Here is a 20222-nt window from a genome sequence, read left to right on the forward strand (position 1 = left end):
CGACACGCAAACGTGGTCGCAGTTTCCGTTGTGCTAACTAAAAAAAATGCCACAAAATTTCAGAATAGTCAGCAAGATTACATGTTAGAAGGCCGGCTTTCTTTAGCTCTGTCGTGATGCGTGAAGCCCGACGCTGTCATTGAGAAGCATGCTTTATGAAAAAAAAAAGAATGTTTGCGCTAGGCATCACCTCCGTCACCTCCGTCCCCTACTGAAATATATGAACGTTCTTGGCATTACTCCTTGACGTCATGGTGTAAAGAGTGAAAGCCTTATTTTATGAATTCCTGAACAGATGAAAGACACTCTTTTTTTTAAACTAGAAATGATGTTTCTAATACGCGTAAATATCTCGAGAGCTTGACCCTAGGCATCGAGTAAAGAATGTCAGCATCAGTTATTAAATTCATTGGTATCAAACGCAAACCTAGCCAGCACTATTCTATCATTTGTCATTCACTACCACCCAATTTTGCATTGACACTGTTGAGGCAACAATTTTTCTTACAAAAAGGCAATCTGCTAATTCGTGTTCTTCCTTTTCAGCCACTGCTTCCTCACCTGTGGTACCTGTCAGTGGACTTTCAATTTTTCCTTGTGACTCTGCTAATACTTCTGACATGCAAAACGTAAGTGGTTCGCTGGTCGGATTCACATTATAATTTTAAAGAACAGGCTAATTCATTAGATAGTTTTAGCGTGTCCGTACTCGTGCTAGCCTTCATGGGATACCGAGTTACCGGAGGCTTGAGCGGTAGCGCGGTGGAAGAACAGATAAGGTGCCTGAACGAGGCTGCCGCATTGACAATTTTTGCTGCCGTGGTTTACGTCTCTCTCGACAGATGGCGCGCATCATTGGGGGCTGCTAGTGTTCCTGTTAGTGTTAGTGTTCCTGCTAGTGTTCCTAGGGGCTGCATTGGGTTGCGCCACCAAGAGCTTGGTGGCGCAACCCACCGCCCCGTTCCAAAGGGGACGCTCATAATATCCATCCACCCATCCATGTAGGAAGCTTACCAGCAAGTATGCGACCTGTATGGTTAGCAGCGCGGCAATAAAGAACGTCAAGCGGAAAGTCTGAGAGAATCTCATGGGTGGCGGCAATGAAAAAAAAAAACACCTGCCGTGAGTAACTACTTAAGATGAAAAAACGAAATCAGGAAAGGAACAATTTGCGATACCTCGAAAGGAAGCTCATTACTATTCGACGCGAGATCCGGGTGCCTTAGAACCTGCACCTATAAATGGAGATATAAGAAGCGAGAAGAAGCATGCGCTTGCTGCGGTAAAGCTAGCGAAACGCTGGAGCACGTTTTATTGGAATGTGAAGATATCTGCTCAGCGGTCGGTTTAGGTACCACTGGCCTCCTTGAAGCCCTTGGGTTCAGCGAGAGCAGGGGGAAAGTAAACATGTCCGCAGCAGAGATAAGTAAGAGTCGATTGGAAGATTTTTGGAAGAAGAGTAGGGAAACGACAAAAATGGAGACGTACAAAAACAAAGTTCACAATAGGTGGTCAGAAATTTTGGTTATGAGAATTCATCGTGCGTTTATTTTTTACCTTTTCTCTCTTTTTTAACATCGGTTGCCATAAAATACGAGCCTGGTTACACAACCTACCGCCCGGTTCCAAAGGGGACGCTCATAGCATCCATCCGTCAACCACAGCAGCTGGCGCGGCGCGCGGCGCTCCTCAAACATGTCGTCTCCTCCTCAATAGAATCGCTAGTAAATTGTCCCATATATGCCTGTGCGCCAGTCTAAACGGGCCTCTACTACGGCCCCTACTACGGCATGCCTAGGGGACAAACGCATGCAACACGCGCTGACAAACATCCTCCGTACTTTTAAACGACGACTGATTTTCCCTTTCGCGCCCGTTCTTACTTGGGCCTGCGCACAAACGTTGGCGATCCCTCAAATCATGGAGGAAGGAAATTACTCAAATGAACGTCTCGAGGGCGGCAGTAGTTGGCGCTGAGCCGTGCTCTCGCATGGGTTGCAGAACATAGTGCCAGCCTTTCCTCCTTTCCCACAAGAACCACTTCTCGGGCGGCAGTAGCAAAGCTAGTAGCGACATCTTGTGAGGCTTTGTGAAACAACAACGCGACGGAAGCACTTTCCTGTTACGTGAGTGTTTTCGTCAAAGGAAAATAAGAAACGGGCTACATTTTTAACGATTTTGTTGCTGCCGAAAATTCACAGCAGTTTTTCAAGTACGATATAATTGATCACTATAACAGAGTTCCTTTATTAACTTTACCCCATAAGGTGGTATAGGGCCACTCAGTCAGCTGTTTACCAAAGGCCCTCCGTCCACGCACCACCGCCGCTTTTGCTGAGTAGCGCGAACCTCTGATGTGCGCCACTGTTCCCTCATTCGGTGCTCGTACCGGTTCCACTTCCGCAATTTCGCCTTCCTGGCTTTCAGATACTCGTTGTTCCACTTACGGGAGTTCAAGTTGCTAAATTTTTGCTTGTTGCACGCTCGCACTTCTATGCAGCATGTGACGTCGCGTCCGCCTAGAACCACTGAAGCTGGGACTACATAAGTTAACGGAGGTTCTTAAAGGAGGGAGGTGAAAGGTGGGATAAAGTGCAGCGCAGAGACTGTCTTTCAGTATAGGACACCTCAACCGCACTGCACAGGGGAGGGGGGAGGGAATGAAAGTGGCGTTTGACGCCCGAATCTGAGGGGATGAGCGAGGGAGGAGAGCGAAGGAAGAGGGTCGGTTGGTGGCATTCAACATGGTCTGCGAAAACATGTATTGAAGCGCTTTGCTGTTCACGCCTACGTCAGCGGTAAGTGGGTGTTCTGCGCACCTCACTACGTTTGCGAAAAAGCAAAATATCTTTATTTTAATCCTTCGCAGCGGCGACAGCTCTTGTGAGCGTGCTACTAAGCTAAGCGAGGTGCGAATCGAGCGTGGTGGTTAATGTAGCATTTTCTTTTCTTGTTTTTTTTGCTAATAGAAGAAGAAGAAGCAAAGAAATTGATAAGTGCAAGACAGCTTTTGTGTTAATATAAGTGTATGACGCCTTGGTGTTTGTGCGAGGACATGACGCCTATGTAGCGAAAGCAGGACGGAAATCTGTTTCACAACTTTCGCTGTGAAAATCAATCGGTTTTGTCTGTCTACAGATGAAGTTCAATAATTAAAGCCGCTCACAATTTGTTCAGTTCAATATTTTTTCGTCGCTGATGTGCTATCTCTATGCAGGAGGCCACGAGTTGCTGTCACACTGTTTGCGCTACTGTCCCTGGTTGGATGTTCAGTTGCCACGTGGCAAGTGGCTGGCAACAACAAAACGCCTTTCATGGTGGTGGTTGTCGAGTCCATCCAGTAAGTACACAATACCTCGTGAAAAAGGCACTCAGCAAAGTGCTAGCGGCTTCACTATTGTAGGCACGTACGCGGGTGAATTTTGGTGCGTACCGGCTATGTTGTGAGCATTGGACTTTCCAACGATGCGTCCCAGATAACGTTAGCCAAGGTGTTCAAAAAAAAATTAAATAAATAATACTGCAGAAACTCCCTAGCGGAACTTATCAGATAATGCGTATGCATTACTTCCAGTCGCTCATCTTGCACGCATGTAACGAATGATTGACTGCGTCGCCGAGTTACGCCCACAGCTGCTCACTGTATCAGGGATGACGCAACGTGCTGCAATTATTGCAAGGACCTGTCGCTATTACCTAATTGGCGGCCGTAATTAGTCGGAATTATTCTTATTGGACTAAATGAATGTACTCGTAATTAATGTGAATTACCGTAAAGTAACGTAATAAATACTTTCATTACCCTTATTAATCTTGTTTGGGCTTCAGTAGTGTAATCGTGTTTAATCTTAAATACTCTTAAATCATCTTATTTACACTTGGTTAATTCTGATTAGTATTAATGAATTTAATGTTACTCGGCCAAAATTATGCTTCTTATTTCTTAAACGCCCTTAATAAATATTGGTTAGGTTTATTTGATTCACCCTAATTAGCCTTCATTAAACATTAATTATTTAATCTCCGTTAAGCTTCCTTACCCTTCATTAGTCTTAAGAAGCTTTGTTCAGGCTTAATTAATTTCATCGTAATTAATCTTATTCGTTTTTATTAACCCAAATACTCTTACTGCCCCTTCAGTACTCACTATATATGATCACAATCATAAAGTTTAGTATACCTAGGTAGTCATAAGGCACTGTCATATACAGACTTATACAGACGGTCTTGCACCAAGACTTAAAATATGCAAATGCCACGTAGCTGGATGAAACCAAGTTAGCGATATTTGCCGTCGCTTGGAGATACTGAGAGTAATTTTTGCATTCCTAACTTCTCAAATATTATAAGTAGATGAAAAGTGAAAATGACGAAATTGCAGAGCAAGATGAAGAACTCCTGATACAGCTTTCTGTTGCTCAATACTTCTTACATAACAGTGTTTTTTCGAGCGCGAAAGAAGCTTACGAATACACACAAAACTGCCGCGCGACGGGCCGCTCGAGGCACCTTGCGCGTATTCGCGTATTACTTGATGCTTGTTCACATTAATTACGATTACGTTACTTTCGCCCAATAAGACTATTTCGGACTAAATAGGTTCACTAATTAGGCAATTGCGACAGGTCACTGGCAATAATTGCAGCACGTTGCGTCATCCATGACACAGTGAGCCCACGAGTACACACAAAATTGCCGCAGGACTGGCCGCTCGTGGCACCTTACGTGTATTCGCGTGCTTTTTTCAAGTCAATGTAAAACACCTGTGTACTTAGATTTAGGTGCCCGTTAAAGAACCCCACGAGGTCAAAATTAAATGGCGTGCCTCATAAAAAGATCGTGGTTTTGACACGTAAGAGCCCATATTTGTTAAGTTGCAAAAAAAAAAACACTTTATGTAGCACGTATTGAATAATAAAAAGCTGTATCGGGAGTTTTTCATGTCGCTCTAGAATTTTCTCAATGACACCTTTAATCTAATTATGATATTTGATAAGTTGCTTAATTAATATTAATTATCTAATTAGGCAGAATTAAAAAAATCTAAGTAGCGCCAAGCGACGGCAAACAACATTACCTTGGTTCTATCCAGCTACGTGGTATTTGCATACTTTTAAATCTTCGTGCATGATAGTTGGGGCACCCTGACTACCCCCATAGGACGCCATATATACCTATGGAGGTAATCATTAATTGAAGAATTAAGAGTAATCACTTCAAATAAAATTTCATTTGAAGTGATTACTCGGGGCTACCTCCGGCAAAAGCAAATCTCGCTCATAAGACGATCTCGCCATCTGGTGGCGCGACCGTGGGTAGATGGCATTCGAGATCAGACCAATCTCGAAGTTCGGCGTTAATCCGGTGCCATGTAGCACCGAGATATCGAAGGAATGACGAAAAGTCACGAATGCCACTAGTGTATGAGAGGAGCAAGATTTGGTTGCCTACAACTCAACGCATACAAAGCGCGCTTAGCTTTTACTGGGAAGAGAGTTGTCAGGGAATGTCTTGTAATATTACACACAGTACACACGTTCCATAAAAGATACTGCTGAGCCTCGTTAAGGATATTCAAATAAATCTGCCTAAGCCAGTAAACTCTAAGATATATAACATCAGACCAGCTAGGCACCTATAAAAAACGAGTTAGCATTTAGGCGTGTTCACGGTCCACATCTAGTAGAATTCAAGGATGCGTATATATATATATATATATATATATATATATATATATATATATATATATATATATATATATATATATATATATATATATATATATATATATATATATATACCTTGTTCGCGGCACGTAAGAGGTACAGCGACGGCTACAGATCGTTGATTTTAATATTAATAGCAGTAATAATCTTTCTTTGTCTCTTTTCACAGAATGCAGCAGAATGCAGAATGAGAGCGGACGTAAGGGTAAAAGCCGCGTGCAGCGGCTTTTGCCCTTTAAACTTAATCCACTGAAATCTAACATCGCCCTAAATGAATACTCGACTTCCCCCATTTACATTTTTTGGGAAAAATAATGGTCAAGACATTCACTGGCGCTGGTCAGCTTCCTTTTCAGTGTGCCTCCCGATAAAACTAATATGTACTATTCTTTGGGCGTACTCCAGCGAAGCTGCTAATGCGACTAGATGTTGCGGAGAACTTTTCCTCTAAATGTCGAAAAAAAAGATCGATTCAGAGAACTATTATAGCTTTGACTGCGGCAATGTTCAATGTTTGAATGTCAAGTGAGATGTGCGGCAAGAATTACCAGCATGTGATGTGAGAAGACGCCGTTGTGGGAAAAGTTTATTTGCTGGCAATTGCGCATTAGAGTTTTACGGAATATGCAACAGATGCTGCATTTCAGGATAATCGGCACATGCACGTCAAAATAAAATTTCTTAAGTACACTCCTAGAAAGCCTGCGTGGAACCATGGGTTCCGAGGCAAGGACAACGGCCATTGAAACACTCCGCCCCGATGTTCATGTCCGCTTATTTAGCGCCAAACTATGTGGCATGGGACAAGTAATAAAGAGTACTGGAGGACATTTTGAAGTTCCAGCGTAAGCTTTCTTACGCCCGTTACACGCAGCTCATGCGCTGACAAATGCAATGTAAGCTTTCGCCACAGGAGCGAGTGTTGTTCCTCGTTTGATGTTCTCCAGCTAGCCATGATTCAATCACTCCAACACGTCATCTTTTTTCTCTAGGGTGTTCATGGAAACAACCTTCCGCTATTACTTCTACCCTTTCTACCACGCCATTTGTTACTTCATGGGCTGCGTCACGTTCCTCTCCTTAAGCTGGTTCAAGGGCAAGAAGATGTCTCCCGTAAGTACACTATCTAAAGAAAATAATTGGCGAAAATTCTCTTTAAATCGTATTTCTGTCTTGCCTCTGAAACATGTAGAATTTCATGGACATGCAGTGCGCAGAAAGCTGTAACTGTCATTCTAATTACTCGTTTAATTTATTTAAGCCAACGGAGTTGCTTTTGTGCTTATATGTTGCGTCCACATTATTTGTCACAAATTGTTAAGCACCGTTATCCAGTAAAATCCAATTAGCCTGCAAAATTCTGTATGTTTGCATCTTTCTGCCTCTATGTTCCAACACGATGCAGATCTCTGTTGAGTATTTTGTGGCTTTCCACCTCCACAGCTTTTCATCAGAGCACGTAATGGCGGAATAAATATGACTGGCTTTGTTAAATTGAGTTTGACACAACCTGTTTGACGTCTGATTCGCCTTTTCGACTGCTAAAAGTCAACCTTAAGCGGACATTTTGAGCAAAGAAAAAAAAAGCAACACCAATAAATGGTATACTAAGCCATAAGACCAGAACGGCAACCCAAAACCTATAAATTACTGCTATACGCACGATGACGCCGTATTTAATGATTCTGACCAGTTTAGGCAGCTTTCCCTCGATCATTATTACTAATTGAGCTCTTCGGAAAATTGCCAGAAAATATAATATCCGAATTGCGTATCTCAATTGAAGGAGCTGAATATTAAATAGTTTCTTCTCATGAAATATTGACACGTGCACTTGCTTATATTTATCGGGCGACCACGTTTCACCGCCTAACAAATGTTATCGCACAGCGCAGGACGCGCCTGCATGTATCGAAGGTTTCTGCAATGTTATCGATCGTAGTATGCGGTGCCTGTCACCAAACCTTGTGTAATCTCATTGCATGCAGGCGCCACGCGAATACTGCAGAACATTGGGGAAGACACGCGGGTCACAGCGATAAAAGCCGACGCGCTTGACCCGCTGATCAGATTTCCGACTATGGCCAACTGCGATCGCCGCTATCATTGTGCTTTAAGTGTAACTTGCTTCGGAGGGCACAAGTTCGCCCAATTAACATTTACTTTCACCATTTACAGTTTTGCTACTGCGTTCGTCACAGCCCATGTGACAATGTTACCTGTGTTTGGGGGCTATGTTTAGGCTAGCCATGCCGATTACTTATTTCGAAGGGGTATCCGGTTTTATCCGGCCACATGGGTCAGTACGTTACAAGTGGAGCGCCACAACTTATGACGTGGTGCATGATAAACCGAGTACAAGGAGGAGAGATAACACATAAGGCACGAGCAAATGAATGTCTAGAAACGCATGTGCTACAGCAGAGTTTATGGAAGAAGTGTACGGCATTTATACTCATCCTAGTAATTTTCAGATAACCCTGCATCTTCGCCAACAGTTTGCTTTGTCCTGTATGAGCTGTTAGATTGTCAAGCAAAAATCACTGGGACATTAAAGCCAGCCCCGAAGAGACAAATAGCAATACAGAAAACAAAATGATTTAAATTATGGGGTTTTACGTGCCAAAATCACTTTCTGATAATGAGACACGCCGTAGGGGAGGGCTCCGGAAATGTCGACCTCCTAGGATTATTTAACGCGAACCTAAAACTTAATACTCGGGTGTTTGCGCATTTCGCCCCCATCGAAATGCGGCCGCTGTGGCCGGGATTCGATCCCGCGACCTCGCGCTCAGCAGCCCAAAACCATAGCCACTGAGCTATGGTGTTAATCAGGCGTACTGAGTTAATCAGGCGTACGTATTGTGTACTGCCTGGAAAATTAATTAAGGAATAATGGGACCAAACGAGAAAAGGAAGATATAGAAGGTAATGCATGTATTAACATGAAAACCAATTTTTGGGTTTTCACTTGCCAAAAATTTGGAGGACGCTTAAGCTTTGCTTTTAAGAGTGCAACGCAATAGCATTCAAAGATCCATCACTGCTTCTCACGCTTCCCGGCAACTGCAGCGTATGTAACCGTAATGGTTACCAGGGAACGCTGGCTGCGAACGCTATGCACGAAGGCGGGCTTTCTTGTAGAAACGCGGCCTCTTGAGTGGACCGCGATGCTGTGGAGGCAAGCGCCTTCTGTAGGTGTTGCAGGAACTGGGCGCGCCGCTCCGTGGCCTCCAAGGTAATCACGCACGGATGCCGTGGTCGGTGTATGGATGGTAGAAACGCTGGACAAGGGGTTTGTTTGAGTTTTCTCGTAACACCAATGTGTTTTCTCGTATATTCAAATTACAATCCAACGCTATCATATCTATAGGTTGTGTGTAAGTCGTACTTTGTAATTTTTCTACGTATATTAGCTTGAGAAATTCAATGACTTCATTAACTTCCTAGCGCCACATGGAGGGCCTAGACATGCGTGGTTCGAAATTATTTTTACAGAAACGACGTCCGATGCCACATTTTCTGCGACACGGGGCCCTTAACGCGTTCGCGTTAAAACCAGGATGTGATTTTGAGGCCCGCCGTACTACGTGGAGGGTGCTCCCAATCAATTTGGACAACCGTGGGCGGTTTAACGTGCACCAATGAACGGTGCACGGACGTTTTTGCATTTCGACCGCATAGAAATGCGGCAACCACGGCTGGAATTTGATCCCGTGTCCTCGTACTTAGCAGCGCAGTGTCATAACCAATAAGCCGCCACGGAGGGTTCTTTAATGTACAATCCGTGCTCCAGGAACTGCTATCTCCCTCATGCTCGAAACACTTTTATCGGGTTCAGGTGCAGCCTGTAGCAACAAGTTCCTACGAGCTGACCTCCGGAGGCCGCAGCCGATACTCTTCGGATAGCATGTCGGTGCTGATGAACCTTCCGTGGAAGGCAAATCTGTGTACTGAGATATCTGCCTGAGATTTATTGCGACTAAACTACGCAGGCAATTTTTTCGCTTGCTTTTATTGTCCCGTGGCAGGCAACGAGTAACATTTGGCGCGTTCTGCGAGATGTGTGACGCTGTCAGAACGTCTCCAAAGCTCACTAGGTGCCGCCTGCGAACATTTCATGACCACAGACATGTTTAGTATGCGCCAGAAATGGCGCAACATCTTCCGTATAACTTATAGTTTGAAAGTGCTTGATAGAATGCTGGCTCCGGATGTTCGTTGGTATTTTGCAAAAAAAAAGGAGTGGTCGTCTTCTAACAGAAAGATAATTTCATACTTTAGACCTGCCAGCGATTACAAAATAGCTTTCTTCGCAGATATTCCAAGCTGCTGCCTGGTGCATCGCTATGGCCAGTGGAGTGTGCTGCATCATTATGAAGCTTGCTTGGTACAAAGAAACTGACCCGACCACCCAATTTGGAAAGCTTTCTGCCACATTTTTCGATCGGATCCTGTGGTCCATGTTTCTAATGTGGGTGACCTTCGCCTGTGCTACGGGACGAGGAGGTGAGACGGTTATATTTTCTGCTTTGACTAAACCGATAAATAAGCGTCTGAATAGAATAGTAGTTGTTGTATTTAGAGTACCAAACTTCGCATGATGTTTGCACCATTCCTAAATAGTATTTGTGGTTCGCAATTGTTGCGGGTATTACTGACCAGCGTGATTCACACCAAATTCAGTATTTTAATGCGGATCTATCTGTGCATTCCATCTGTGGATCTATCTATACATGCAGTCACTCTCATACCGTCCTCGCGATACCGCCTTGGTCATTCCCTCTTAGCCACTTCAGCTTTCCCACCCTATTCCCGTCATCATGTCGTCGTCTCACCATCTTTGCCATGCAGTGGTCGTTTACAGTCATTGGCATGCACCGTGGTCATACCCGCGTCGTCATTCCATTGTCCCGACACCGTCGTCCTGTCATCATCATCATACAGTTGTCATGAATTCACCATCATACCGTGTCCGTGATGCCATCGTGATCATTCCATCGTAGTCATAACTTTGTCATTCTGCTCTTGTGCTGCCATTCGTCGCCATGCCATTCTCGTCACACACTGGTCGTCATAGCCATTGCCGCCATGCCCAAGTCGTCACGCTGTCATCTTACCATCGTTGTCACTTCAAAAAACTCTTCCCATTGTCGTCATGCTGCCGTAGCGATACCCGACTGCGTCGTTTCGTTGACATCATTCCTTCTTCGTAATTCCATTGTAACCACGCTATTGTCGTTTGAGCGTGATTATGCCGCCGTTGCCGAGCCATCGTCTCCATTGCGTCGTCGTCATGCATTTGTTGTCACACCATTGTCTTCGTGCCATCGTGGTCGCTCCATCGCCGTCGTTGCAGCTTCTGTATACGATTGTCTTCGTATCGTCGTCACGCCAACGTGATTACACAGTCTTCGTGACACAGTCGTCGTTACCCCATCGTCGTCATGCACATCTCGTCATCCCATTGTTTTCATGCTTCCGTAGTTATACCATTGTCATTATTTCACAATCATATCATAGTCGTCGTACAGTCGCCGTCAGGCTCTTGGACGAGCTCGACAAGCGAGTGTCGAAGTGGACCGATACCGGACAAATTGTATGTCGTATATAGCCGAAGCAAGGGACGTCTCAGAATCTCTACAGATTCTAAATAAACTTGTCATCAGCAATACTGTGTGCCGCTTAAATGCTAATCGCGTTACCGTTAAGCGTTATGTGGAAATGAGTACTGGCGGAATTTTTATCGCAACTTAGTACTGTCTCGCCCTTTTTTTTCACTACAACCACTGATTACCACTCCGCTGCAGTTTGCCGAAATGTGAAAAAAATTGTTCAAACTGTGTGTTTTCGCGACCCAAAGCCACGATCTGATTGTGAGGACTCCATATTAATTTTGACCAACTGGGGTGATTTCATTAACGGGAACCCAATGCACGGTATACGAGTGTTTTTCTAATTCGCCGCCACCGAAATGTGGCCGCCGAACTCGGGAAACGAACCTGCCACCTCATGCTTAGTAGCCCAACGCGATAGCCACTAACCCATAACGGCGGGTGCGTAATTACCTTTCAAACCTCCTCTTGTAACCTTTATCATAGCCAAATTTAGGATAGTATTCTCGCTCTTCTGTGCTGAAGCACCATTGAGAACATCGCGCCTGATATACACGAGCATAATACTTGTGGCGTTTAATAAGCAAATATGTTTTGCCAAAATCCGCAAGATGGAGAATATTTTACGAAATCGACAGTAGTCACTAACCAAGAGTAGACAAATGACACAGAGCAAGCACATACAGGTTTCCCAGAAACGAAGCTTCGCAGTTGAAGCAAGATCCTCGTTCCAAGATGAGTTATAGTGAAATTGCTCAGTATTTTATCTGAGGGACCCATACTGGTTTTTCTTTTGCACCTTTTGCCCTATCCTTGGGCGGTGGTGGCTACCTTCTTGTTCACGAAACTCCCTCCCGCTTATAGATTTCCGCAGAATTTATTTGCTGATTGAACGTCCCTGTAATTCATGCTGTCGATTTATTCACCTTCACACTGCGATCTGCTAGCAAGCTTGTTCGCTCAGTTTGTAGAGCGACTGCCCCGTAGAGGATGAGGCGGCCTGTTCGATCCCCGAACTAGAATGATTTTTTAAAGCGATGTTCTCTTTGCATCTTCCTTCGACTTTCCCACTGCCGCAGCTGTCTGACACACCGTGTTGAGGGGTGGAGGAAGGATTCAGAACGTGTGCATAGACATTTTCATTGGACGAGGAGGAAAGGGTGCACGGCGAGCCTTTCATCCTCTCTGGCTTGTGCGATTCGGCTCGGCGCTGCTTGAAAGTATTGCTGTCGCGTGCTGCGGAACGATTTCGAGATGTTTTAGATCACACTTTATGAAATTTACGCAATGTCCGTTCATATAAGGTCGTCGAGGAAGCGTTTTGGTGCATCGGTAACTAAAGTACGCGGAAATATCTCTTGGGGGCGCAAACATGTTACGCGCATTATCAGCCGCGGTGTGTGTATGTGTTATTGTGAACTATTTTGTGTAGATCGGTTTTAATTCGATAAAGCCAACCGGCGTCTGTGTATTACCAGCATGAAATGGTAACTCTGCTCACTCTCTGATCGCTTGGCGTAGGGACTAAAACATAAAACTTAAGAGGGCATGCTCGTGTACGGCCAACCAAAGGCAACCACGAAACATCTAAGTGGCAGGCGCTATCAAATATTTGTGATACACTGGCATCGTTCTCACGCATTTCATGTCCAGTAGGCTTGGAATCACTATATGTCTATGCTAGCCTCCTGCGTTAAGCTGATGGCACTGCTCAAAAAAGCGATCACTGCGGTAGGTGAAACAGCGTGACAAATATATAAGCTACGTGCTTAGGCATTGCCTTTTTGTCCTGTAACACCATAATATCATGCAAGACGGAGCGCTCGCCCATGCCAGCATGCCGACTGCTCATAGGTGGCGCCACTGCGTAGCAATGAGGTGGCGCCCATGAAAAAAGCGGTCTATACATAACAGGAGTGCGGTAGAGAGGAAAAGCGACACTAGAAACTCATTTGGACTTTTGCACCTCGTCGAATGTGCACAATGACCTCTAGAGCTCCCAAGACGTTGCCAAATTAGCCTCTTGACAGATGCAATCATACGTGACCCCCGAAAAAACATTGGAGAAACTGTAGCGCCCACATTTCTACTAACGTACAACAGTTCAGAGGTAAGCTAGATAGGATGGTTCTGAGGAGGGGGAGAGGAGGCAGAAAATGAGTAGAACCGACGCAGTCGCAAAACGAGCGAATAACAACCTCGCCACTGTTCGCTCCTAGTTGCGATAAATGGGGGAGGGAGGGAAAAGGTAACGCGAGAAGGCAAGGAAACGTTACTACTATAGACTCGACAACCGGCTGTGGGCAAACTGCATAAACTTAAGTTTAAGGCACGGTAATCTTTTTCTATTTCTGAAAAAGAGACAGCATGCAAATTTGTCAAGCGGACAACTACGCAGGGCGTGCAGACGCAGAGCCACATTACACCGCAGCGTAGGGTCTAGTCGATACTACGGAAGCGGTCACTCGTCGAATCAACATTTTTGTGTCCGCCATGGTGGTTTTGCGGCTATCGCATTGCTCGACGTAGAGCGGTTGATCCCAACGGTGGCAGCCGTATTTTGACAGGGGCGAAATAAAAAACGCTCGTGTAGATTTAATGGCATGTTAAGTAGCACCATGGTGTCAAAATTAATCCGCAGTCCACCACTACGGCGTGCCTCATCCTCCGATTGTGGTTTTGGCACGTACAGCCCCATAAATCAATCACAGTTTTTTTAATTATGGGGTTTTACGTGCCAAAACCACTTTCTGATTATGACGCTCGCCGTAGTGGAGGACTTCGAAAATGTGGACCACCTGGGGTTCATTAATGTGCACCTAAATCTATGTACACGGCTGTTTTCGCGCCCATCGAAATGTGGCCGCCGTGGCCGTATTCGATGCCGCGACCTCGTGCTCAGCAGCCCAACGCTATAGCCACTGAGCAACCACGGCGGGTTCAAGTAGAGTTAAATACGTCTACAACGATGCGATGCGCCATGTGAGGCAATGAATATGTTCAACCCTGTCAGAGATTATGAAGTATCGCGCACAACAACGCCTACAGCAAACACCTCCCCATTGTGTTCTGTCTACTACGCACACAGCAATGGTGCATGCAAGGTGACGTTTAACATCAGCTCACCACTCTCAGGTCGGGCTAAACGTCTAAGAAATTAACCATTCGCCGTCAGAATCACCGCTAATTACCATCAATCCAAGCAAACTGCACACAAAGGTTCGCTCACATCAATTCGCACAGTGTGGGATATCCACAATTTTTCCTTCAGCTACGAATTCTTCGTTGTGAGGAACCTGTATGGGGAGTTCTCATGAGAATATTTTGCTGCACTCGCAGGCCGGCCACTGTCTTACTTTTCATTAGCGACGTTCAAATGCCTGGCGCCAGGTTGCGCTCGTGTACTTGGAAATTGAATGCGCAACTTTTCCCTCAAAGCTTTGATGCTAGATACTGCATGAAAAGACCTGTTGCTGGGCCCTGTGGGGCAGCTCCTGTGCTTGGCTTTAACATGCTGAAAACAACGCTCCTAATATCCGTGCAGGAGAGGAAACTAAGTTGTGAATAAATCAACCAACTTAGATTGGCAAAATCTAAGTCTATGGATCTGGAAAATCTGAACTCCTCCTGCCGGACTCCCGGCTAATGCAAAAAGCAGTTGCACATCATGATGAATTAAAATTTCAAGACGCTACATTCAACCTTGTATGACCTGCTATTTCAAGTACAAGAAATATCAGGCTGTTTCGTGACCTCCTGTATCATTTAATGCGTTCAATATTATTTTTTTTTCAATATAACCTGCCCCCACCCCCCGGCTCCCTGTTCTCAGCCCTACTTTGATGAAAGCACATATATGCTAATTACTACTGGACAGTGCAGATATATTTTTGTAGTGGTCATCGCTCGAATTGTCGTAGCGAAATCTTTTAACTGATTGACTGTGACGTGAAGGTGCACGGGCAACATATATTTTCACAGTATAATCATGGTAAAAGAAAATCATTTGTAAGTGAAAACGACTGTCGAGGAACGCCGGTGTAATGCTGAGCACCACTTTCTCTAAGGGACCATAATTTTGTATACTGCTATTGGCACGACTCCACATTCTACAATTTCGAGTGTGTGTATGCGAAAAGGGTTCCTCTTACTCGGACACTCTAATATGTTTGCTTGCTTCTGTTGTATGCACCCTCCCATACGTTGCACATCTCGGCTACGGGTCGCTTAGGTTCCCAAAAACAAGATTGAGGAATTGTATTCTAGGACAAGTTTACCACAACACAAATGCTTTCGCACATTCGGTTAATCGCTACATATCTAAACTGCACCAAGTGGATTTAAATTGTCACACCAGCCTCTTCAATGCGGAACCTTAACAGTTTTGCCACTTTCTTCTTTTCTGCACTTACAGGATTCCTGTGCAAGTTCCTGGCATGGAATGCGTTTGTTCCCCTCAGCAGATTGGCCTTCGGCGTCTACCTCATTCATGTGCCATTCATCCAACTTTTGTTGCACATATCTCGAGAGAGAATCTTATTCTTTCACTTCATCGTGGTGAGTTGGCGTTTCTACATATAGGGACAAGTGTCACTTACTTTGAACTTCCTTTCACATCGATACGACCTACGGGTGACAGGCACGCAGACAAAAAGGAAACGCTAGTTTGACATAACTAGGTCTGTGTTCGCTGTCGGCAATCGACAATACGGTATTTCATATACCTGAATGTCATGAAAAAAATATAATATGAAGAAACCTATGCAATCAAAGAGATTGCGGGTTAGAAACCGTAGTTCTTCATTTCGAGAAAGCACTGATGAGATAACTATGCAGGTTAGATAAATATACCACCTATTTTTACAATAAAGTTGAAGGCACGGTTTCAGAATAAATTTCAGAAATAATTATTTTTTGAATAACCTTAGTGTACATCAGGGTTCGCGCCCTAATCGCCAACACGATAATTACGAAGTAGAATTTCCCAAAATATTTTTCAGTAGTGACTCTAAGGGGCATATTGCAATTGCAGACTTGAAATCAGCCAGTACTCAAAGCATAACCTTATGCCAAAAACTGTATTTTGGACTACTTTTCAGAAAAACAGACTCAAAATATGCAGTGAAATGCACTGCTGTTCTGCCGCAAGGCATAGAGTTTCTAGTAATGCTTTGAATTCTGTATAAGTGGCATTTGTTTTAAAAAAGAAAAGCTTAAGAAACACCTTTTCTTTCAGCTTACTCCTGCTTTCTCTTTGTTGATATTTGGTTCTGGATTGTTCAGTATAGCAGTTGGCACTGTTACTTGGTTGGTCTGTCAACAAGAAAAAAAGCAGAAAGTTGCCTTCGTATGCATCCCGTAGCGAGTAATAAGCACAACATAATGTCTCTTACGTTACCTGGCCGCTTCCAGCGTTTGCAGTGCGATAAAGCATGCCCTTCAAGATTGGTTTCTGTTAATCATGGGGAGTTGGCGATTTGGACATCTAGAGTGATGCAGACGAAGACTAATTGGCAGTAGTTTTTGTGGACAAACCCGGTAACTAAATATGCCAAGCGTTATATAGGAGGATCCGAACGATAAACTGTGATCTTCCTGTGAAAGTGCAAATTTTTTGCAACGTTAGGAAAAAACTGAGGTCACTGTACAACTACCGCAAAGCCATTATAAAAAAAGCTAATTAATACAATATTGATAATTGTATCGGTATGTTACAGTGAATTGAATCGAAGGCGCATATTTGGGGGAAATGGGCTGCAAATATAGAATCCAATATTCTCATTTCTAATTAAAGTGAAATATGCAATATTTGCGTAGTGCGCGTCCTACAGAAAGAGGCACAGTAAAGTGGAAAGTTGGGCTAGTTGGTGAGTGATCATCATACCTTGCTGGTGAAGCAGCGCACAGACACGGACACAGTGAAGACAAATTGCAGCGAGTGTCGTCTTTTCCTGTTTGTCTTCACTGTGTCCGTGTCTGTGCGCTGCTTCACCAGCAAGGTATGAAGAAAGAGGCACGTTGCAATTTTTTAACACATGCATGTAACGACGTTCGCAACTGCGATTCTGGTCAACTGCACGGGCTTTTAGGTGAAAATAAACAGGTCCCCTAATTTGCCAAGTGTCTTACGACAATGTCACTAATGATTACCAGGTAGAAGGACATCACCAGACGCACGTACAGTGCCGTCTTCGGTAAAGATACGTAAGTGTGATACTACAGCACAGCGCATTGTTTTAGAGGTATGGCAGTATGGTGAGGAGGGTTAAGTAATTTCTTTGCTTAACTCGAGAGGACAAATAGGCTGCCTCATGCAAGCCATTATGACTAGTAATAACTAAGGAGTTGTTTGCCGAGTTCGTTCGCTCACGGACTGGTCACTGCGGCATTTCGCGGCAGTGACCTGTCCGCGGCATTTCATTTCAAATGACCGCGGCATTACTGCAGCAGAATCTGTAGGAACGATCCTTGCTTGCATCGAGCTCTCTCCCTCGAGACCACAAAAAATGTTCTTATTCCTTATAATCGAACAGAAATGAATATTCGACAATTTCAAATAGCGAATTCTTGAATCGAATACAAGGACTATTCCATTCATATTCAGTAAAAGAAGTATCATCAGTAAAAGTTATTTTGTATAGAATTCTACAGGTTTCTAATCTGAGACATCTGTCGTCGAAAAACTGAACAGGACGATTGTCCTGTCTACAGAAACGATACCATGCGCGCGCCAAATGGAGAGCTCAGAGCGAACAGTGTTCTTTTGCAACAAGAAACGTGCGTTGCTGCGTCCCCACTCCCGTATGCTCACATTATCCTCGACGCGAAGCTCAGCTGTTCCTTCACTCAGCCCAGTTGAGCACAACGCCACTTTTCGACTGAAAAAGAAGCTACGCTTTTCAAGAATTGCTCTCGGGTGAGCAGCAATGTAGTGCAATGACCACTTCTGTCGAGGGACGGTGCTGTGATTCACTTTCTTGAGTGTTGAGTGAAAGAACGTTATGGAATAGGCATTGTTAAAGCTTGTTCTGTTACTCCAAACGAGACGGGAAATAAATAAAAATATAGGTGTAGAAATAAACAGAGTAACTTATATCACTAAGTTTTCTTTCTATGAAGTAGGGCACTTCACTTCCTGTGGATACAAGGACCGCTATCTAGGCAGTACTCCAACAGCCTGAGCAAACTATTGAGCAATGACGTTTACTTAGTAATTTCACCGCAAATTCTCTTCCAAAACGATACGCAGAGTTTAAGTTGGTGGCACTACCTTTATCACTGAAGCTCAAATTAAAAAAAATCTATCAGTACTCTGGTTCTTGAGAAGTACATGTTGCTGGGCTAGTCGGTTTATATTGCTGAGTAGGCCATAAACATGATCGCTTTGGTGCAAACGAGGAAGCACGGAAGGGCACTCCGCTCGTTCCCTTCCGTCCTGCCTTGTTTGCGCCAAGCGATCATATTTATGGTCTACTCAGCTGTGGCTGTTGTTGCTTGAATACTGAAAGGCATCTCACCTCGATAATGCATGTGTGAAAGCTCCTCCCTGGCATTACCCCGCAAAATTGATGATTGCTCTTCGATGACTTTCAGTAAAACCTAATAACACCAACAAAAGATACGGTGACTATTTCTGTAAAATTCGGTTTTACCAGAAAGTGATCTCATTTCAGAGAATTTGGCAGAAGAAAAAAAAAATGCTCTGGAAAATAGGCTGAAATCTTCTGTGATCTTAAATCAGCATAGCATGTTATCCTTATTGATTAGGCACGGAACTGTCACTCACACATAGGGGACATCATCAAGTGAAATGAGCACCCATTCCAATTATACCGCTGTTCTTTGTTTGTTTGCTTGTTCGTTGTTCGTTTGCCGCGCGCAATTTCGACAATGAAAGCCCTTTCATTATGCAGTTCCGCTCACACTCATTTCCCATTCCTTTCTGCGCATCCTTCCTTTCAGATTTCGCTCGTCTTCACCACCCTGGTGTGGAGCTACCTCCTCAGCTACCTCTTGTTCATATTATGCGAAGCTCCGACTGCTAAGCTGGACAAGCTCGTGTTCGACGGGCGTCGCCGTAGCGAGCCCAAGCCAGCTGCCGCCTCCCCGACTGAGGTGGCGACGAACGGTATCTCCTCGGGAAAGCCTGCTGACATCCCGTGTGTCAGTGATGCCTACAGAGCGTTGGAAGCGCAGAGAAGCAATGACATCACCGATCGCACAGGTTTCGTACGCGGAAACGGTCACTCCGTCAGTTATCAGCTGTAGATAGTTTACCATATTCTCACCATCAACATCATCAGCATTTCACTCACACAAGTACTGCTCTACTGTAAATAAAAAAGCTGTCTTTCACTCTTCTTCAATGAGCTCTGATTTTTCTTTTCGTAAGGAGCGATGAAAAGTGCCGAGAAATTCGCAGGGTGCATTCATTCATTCACAAAACTTTATTAGTGTCCTGAAGCCCGGTCTTTTCAGACCGAGGCGGGCCGCGTCCACGTCGGCACCGCCAGGCCGAGCCTTATGGCGTCATCGTGGACCCTCTGGACAGCCCGTAGCTGATCTTGATATGAAGAGCTTGTTATCAACTTGCGCCAGTAAAGCCATTTTTCTTCGGGGTCGGCGAGAGTCGCGGGACAGCCCGCCAGCATGTGTCTGATGTCAATGATGCCATCGCACACGTTACAATCTTTCCTAATTTCTCTTTCGGGGTGAATTTTATTTATGAAGTACGGAGTGGGGTACGTCCCGGTTTGCAGTAAACGTAGCGTCACTGCCTGAGCCCTGTTCAACTTTACGTGTGGCAGTGGAAATTGCCTACGCCCCAAGTAGTAATATTTAGTGATGTCGCTGTAAGTTAGTAAATGATCTTTATGCTCCC

The 20222-nt window shown here is 44.5% G+C and overlaps 1 protein-coding gene across 3 annotated transcripts in view; it reads left to right on the forward strand.

The window, feature by feature from the left end:
* Positions 1–19707, forward strand: part of LOC135897354 (nose resistant to fluoxetine protein 6-like) — a 71722-nt gene extending 52015 nt beyond the window's left edge. For all 3 annotated transcript variants that reach the window (XM_070531991.1, XM_065425968.1, XM_065425966.1), the window contains exons 10-15: positions 547–629; positions 3218–3340; positions 6719–6839; positions 10046–10235; positions 15756–15898; positions 19304–19707. In XM_070531991.1, the coding sequence (XP_070388092.1) occupies positions 547–629; positions 3218–3340; positions 6719–6839; positions 10046–10235; positions 15756–15898; positions 19304–19609 (966 nt within the window). In that variant the 3' untranslated portion in view covers positions 19610–19707. The remainder of the gene's footprint in view (positions 1–546; positions 630–3217; positions 3341–6718; positions 6840–10045; positions 10236–15755; positions 15899–19303) is intronic.
* Positions 19708–20222: the final 515 nt, after the last annotated feature.

This window comes from Dermacentor albipictus, chromosome 1 (genome assembly GCF_038994185.2).
Source record: "Dermacentor albipictus isolate Rhodes 1998 colony chromosome 1, USDA_Dalb.pri_finalv2, whole genome shotgun sequence".
Taxonomy (NCBI): domain Eukaryota; kingdom Metazoa; phylum Arthropoda; class Arachnida; order Ixodida; family Ixodidae; genus Dermacentor; species Dermacentor albipictus.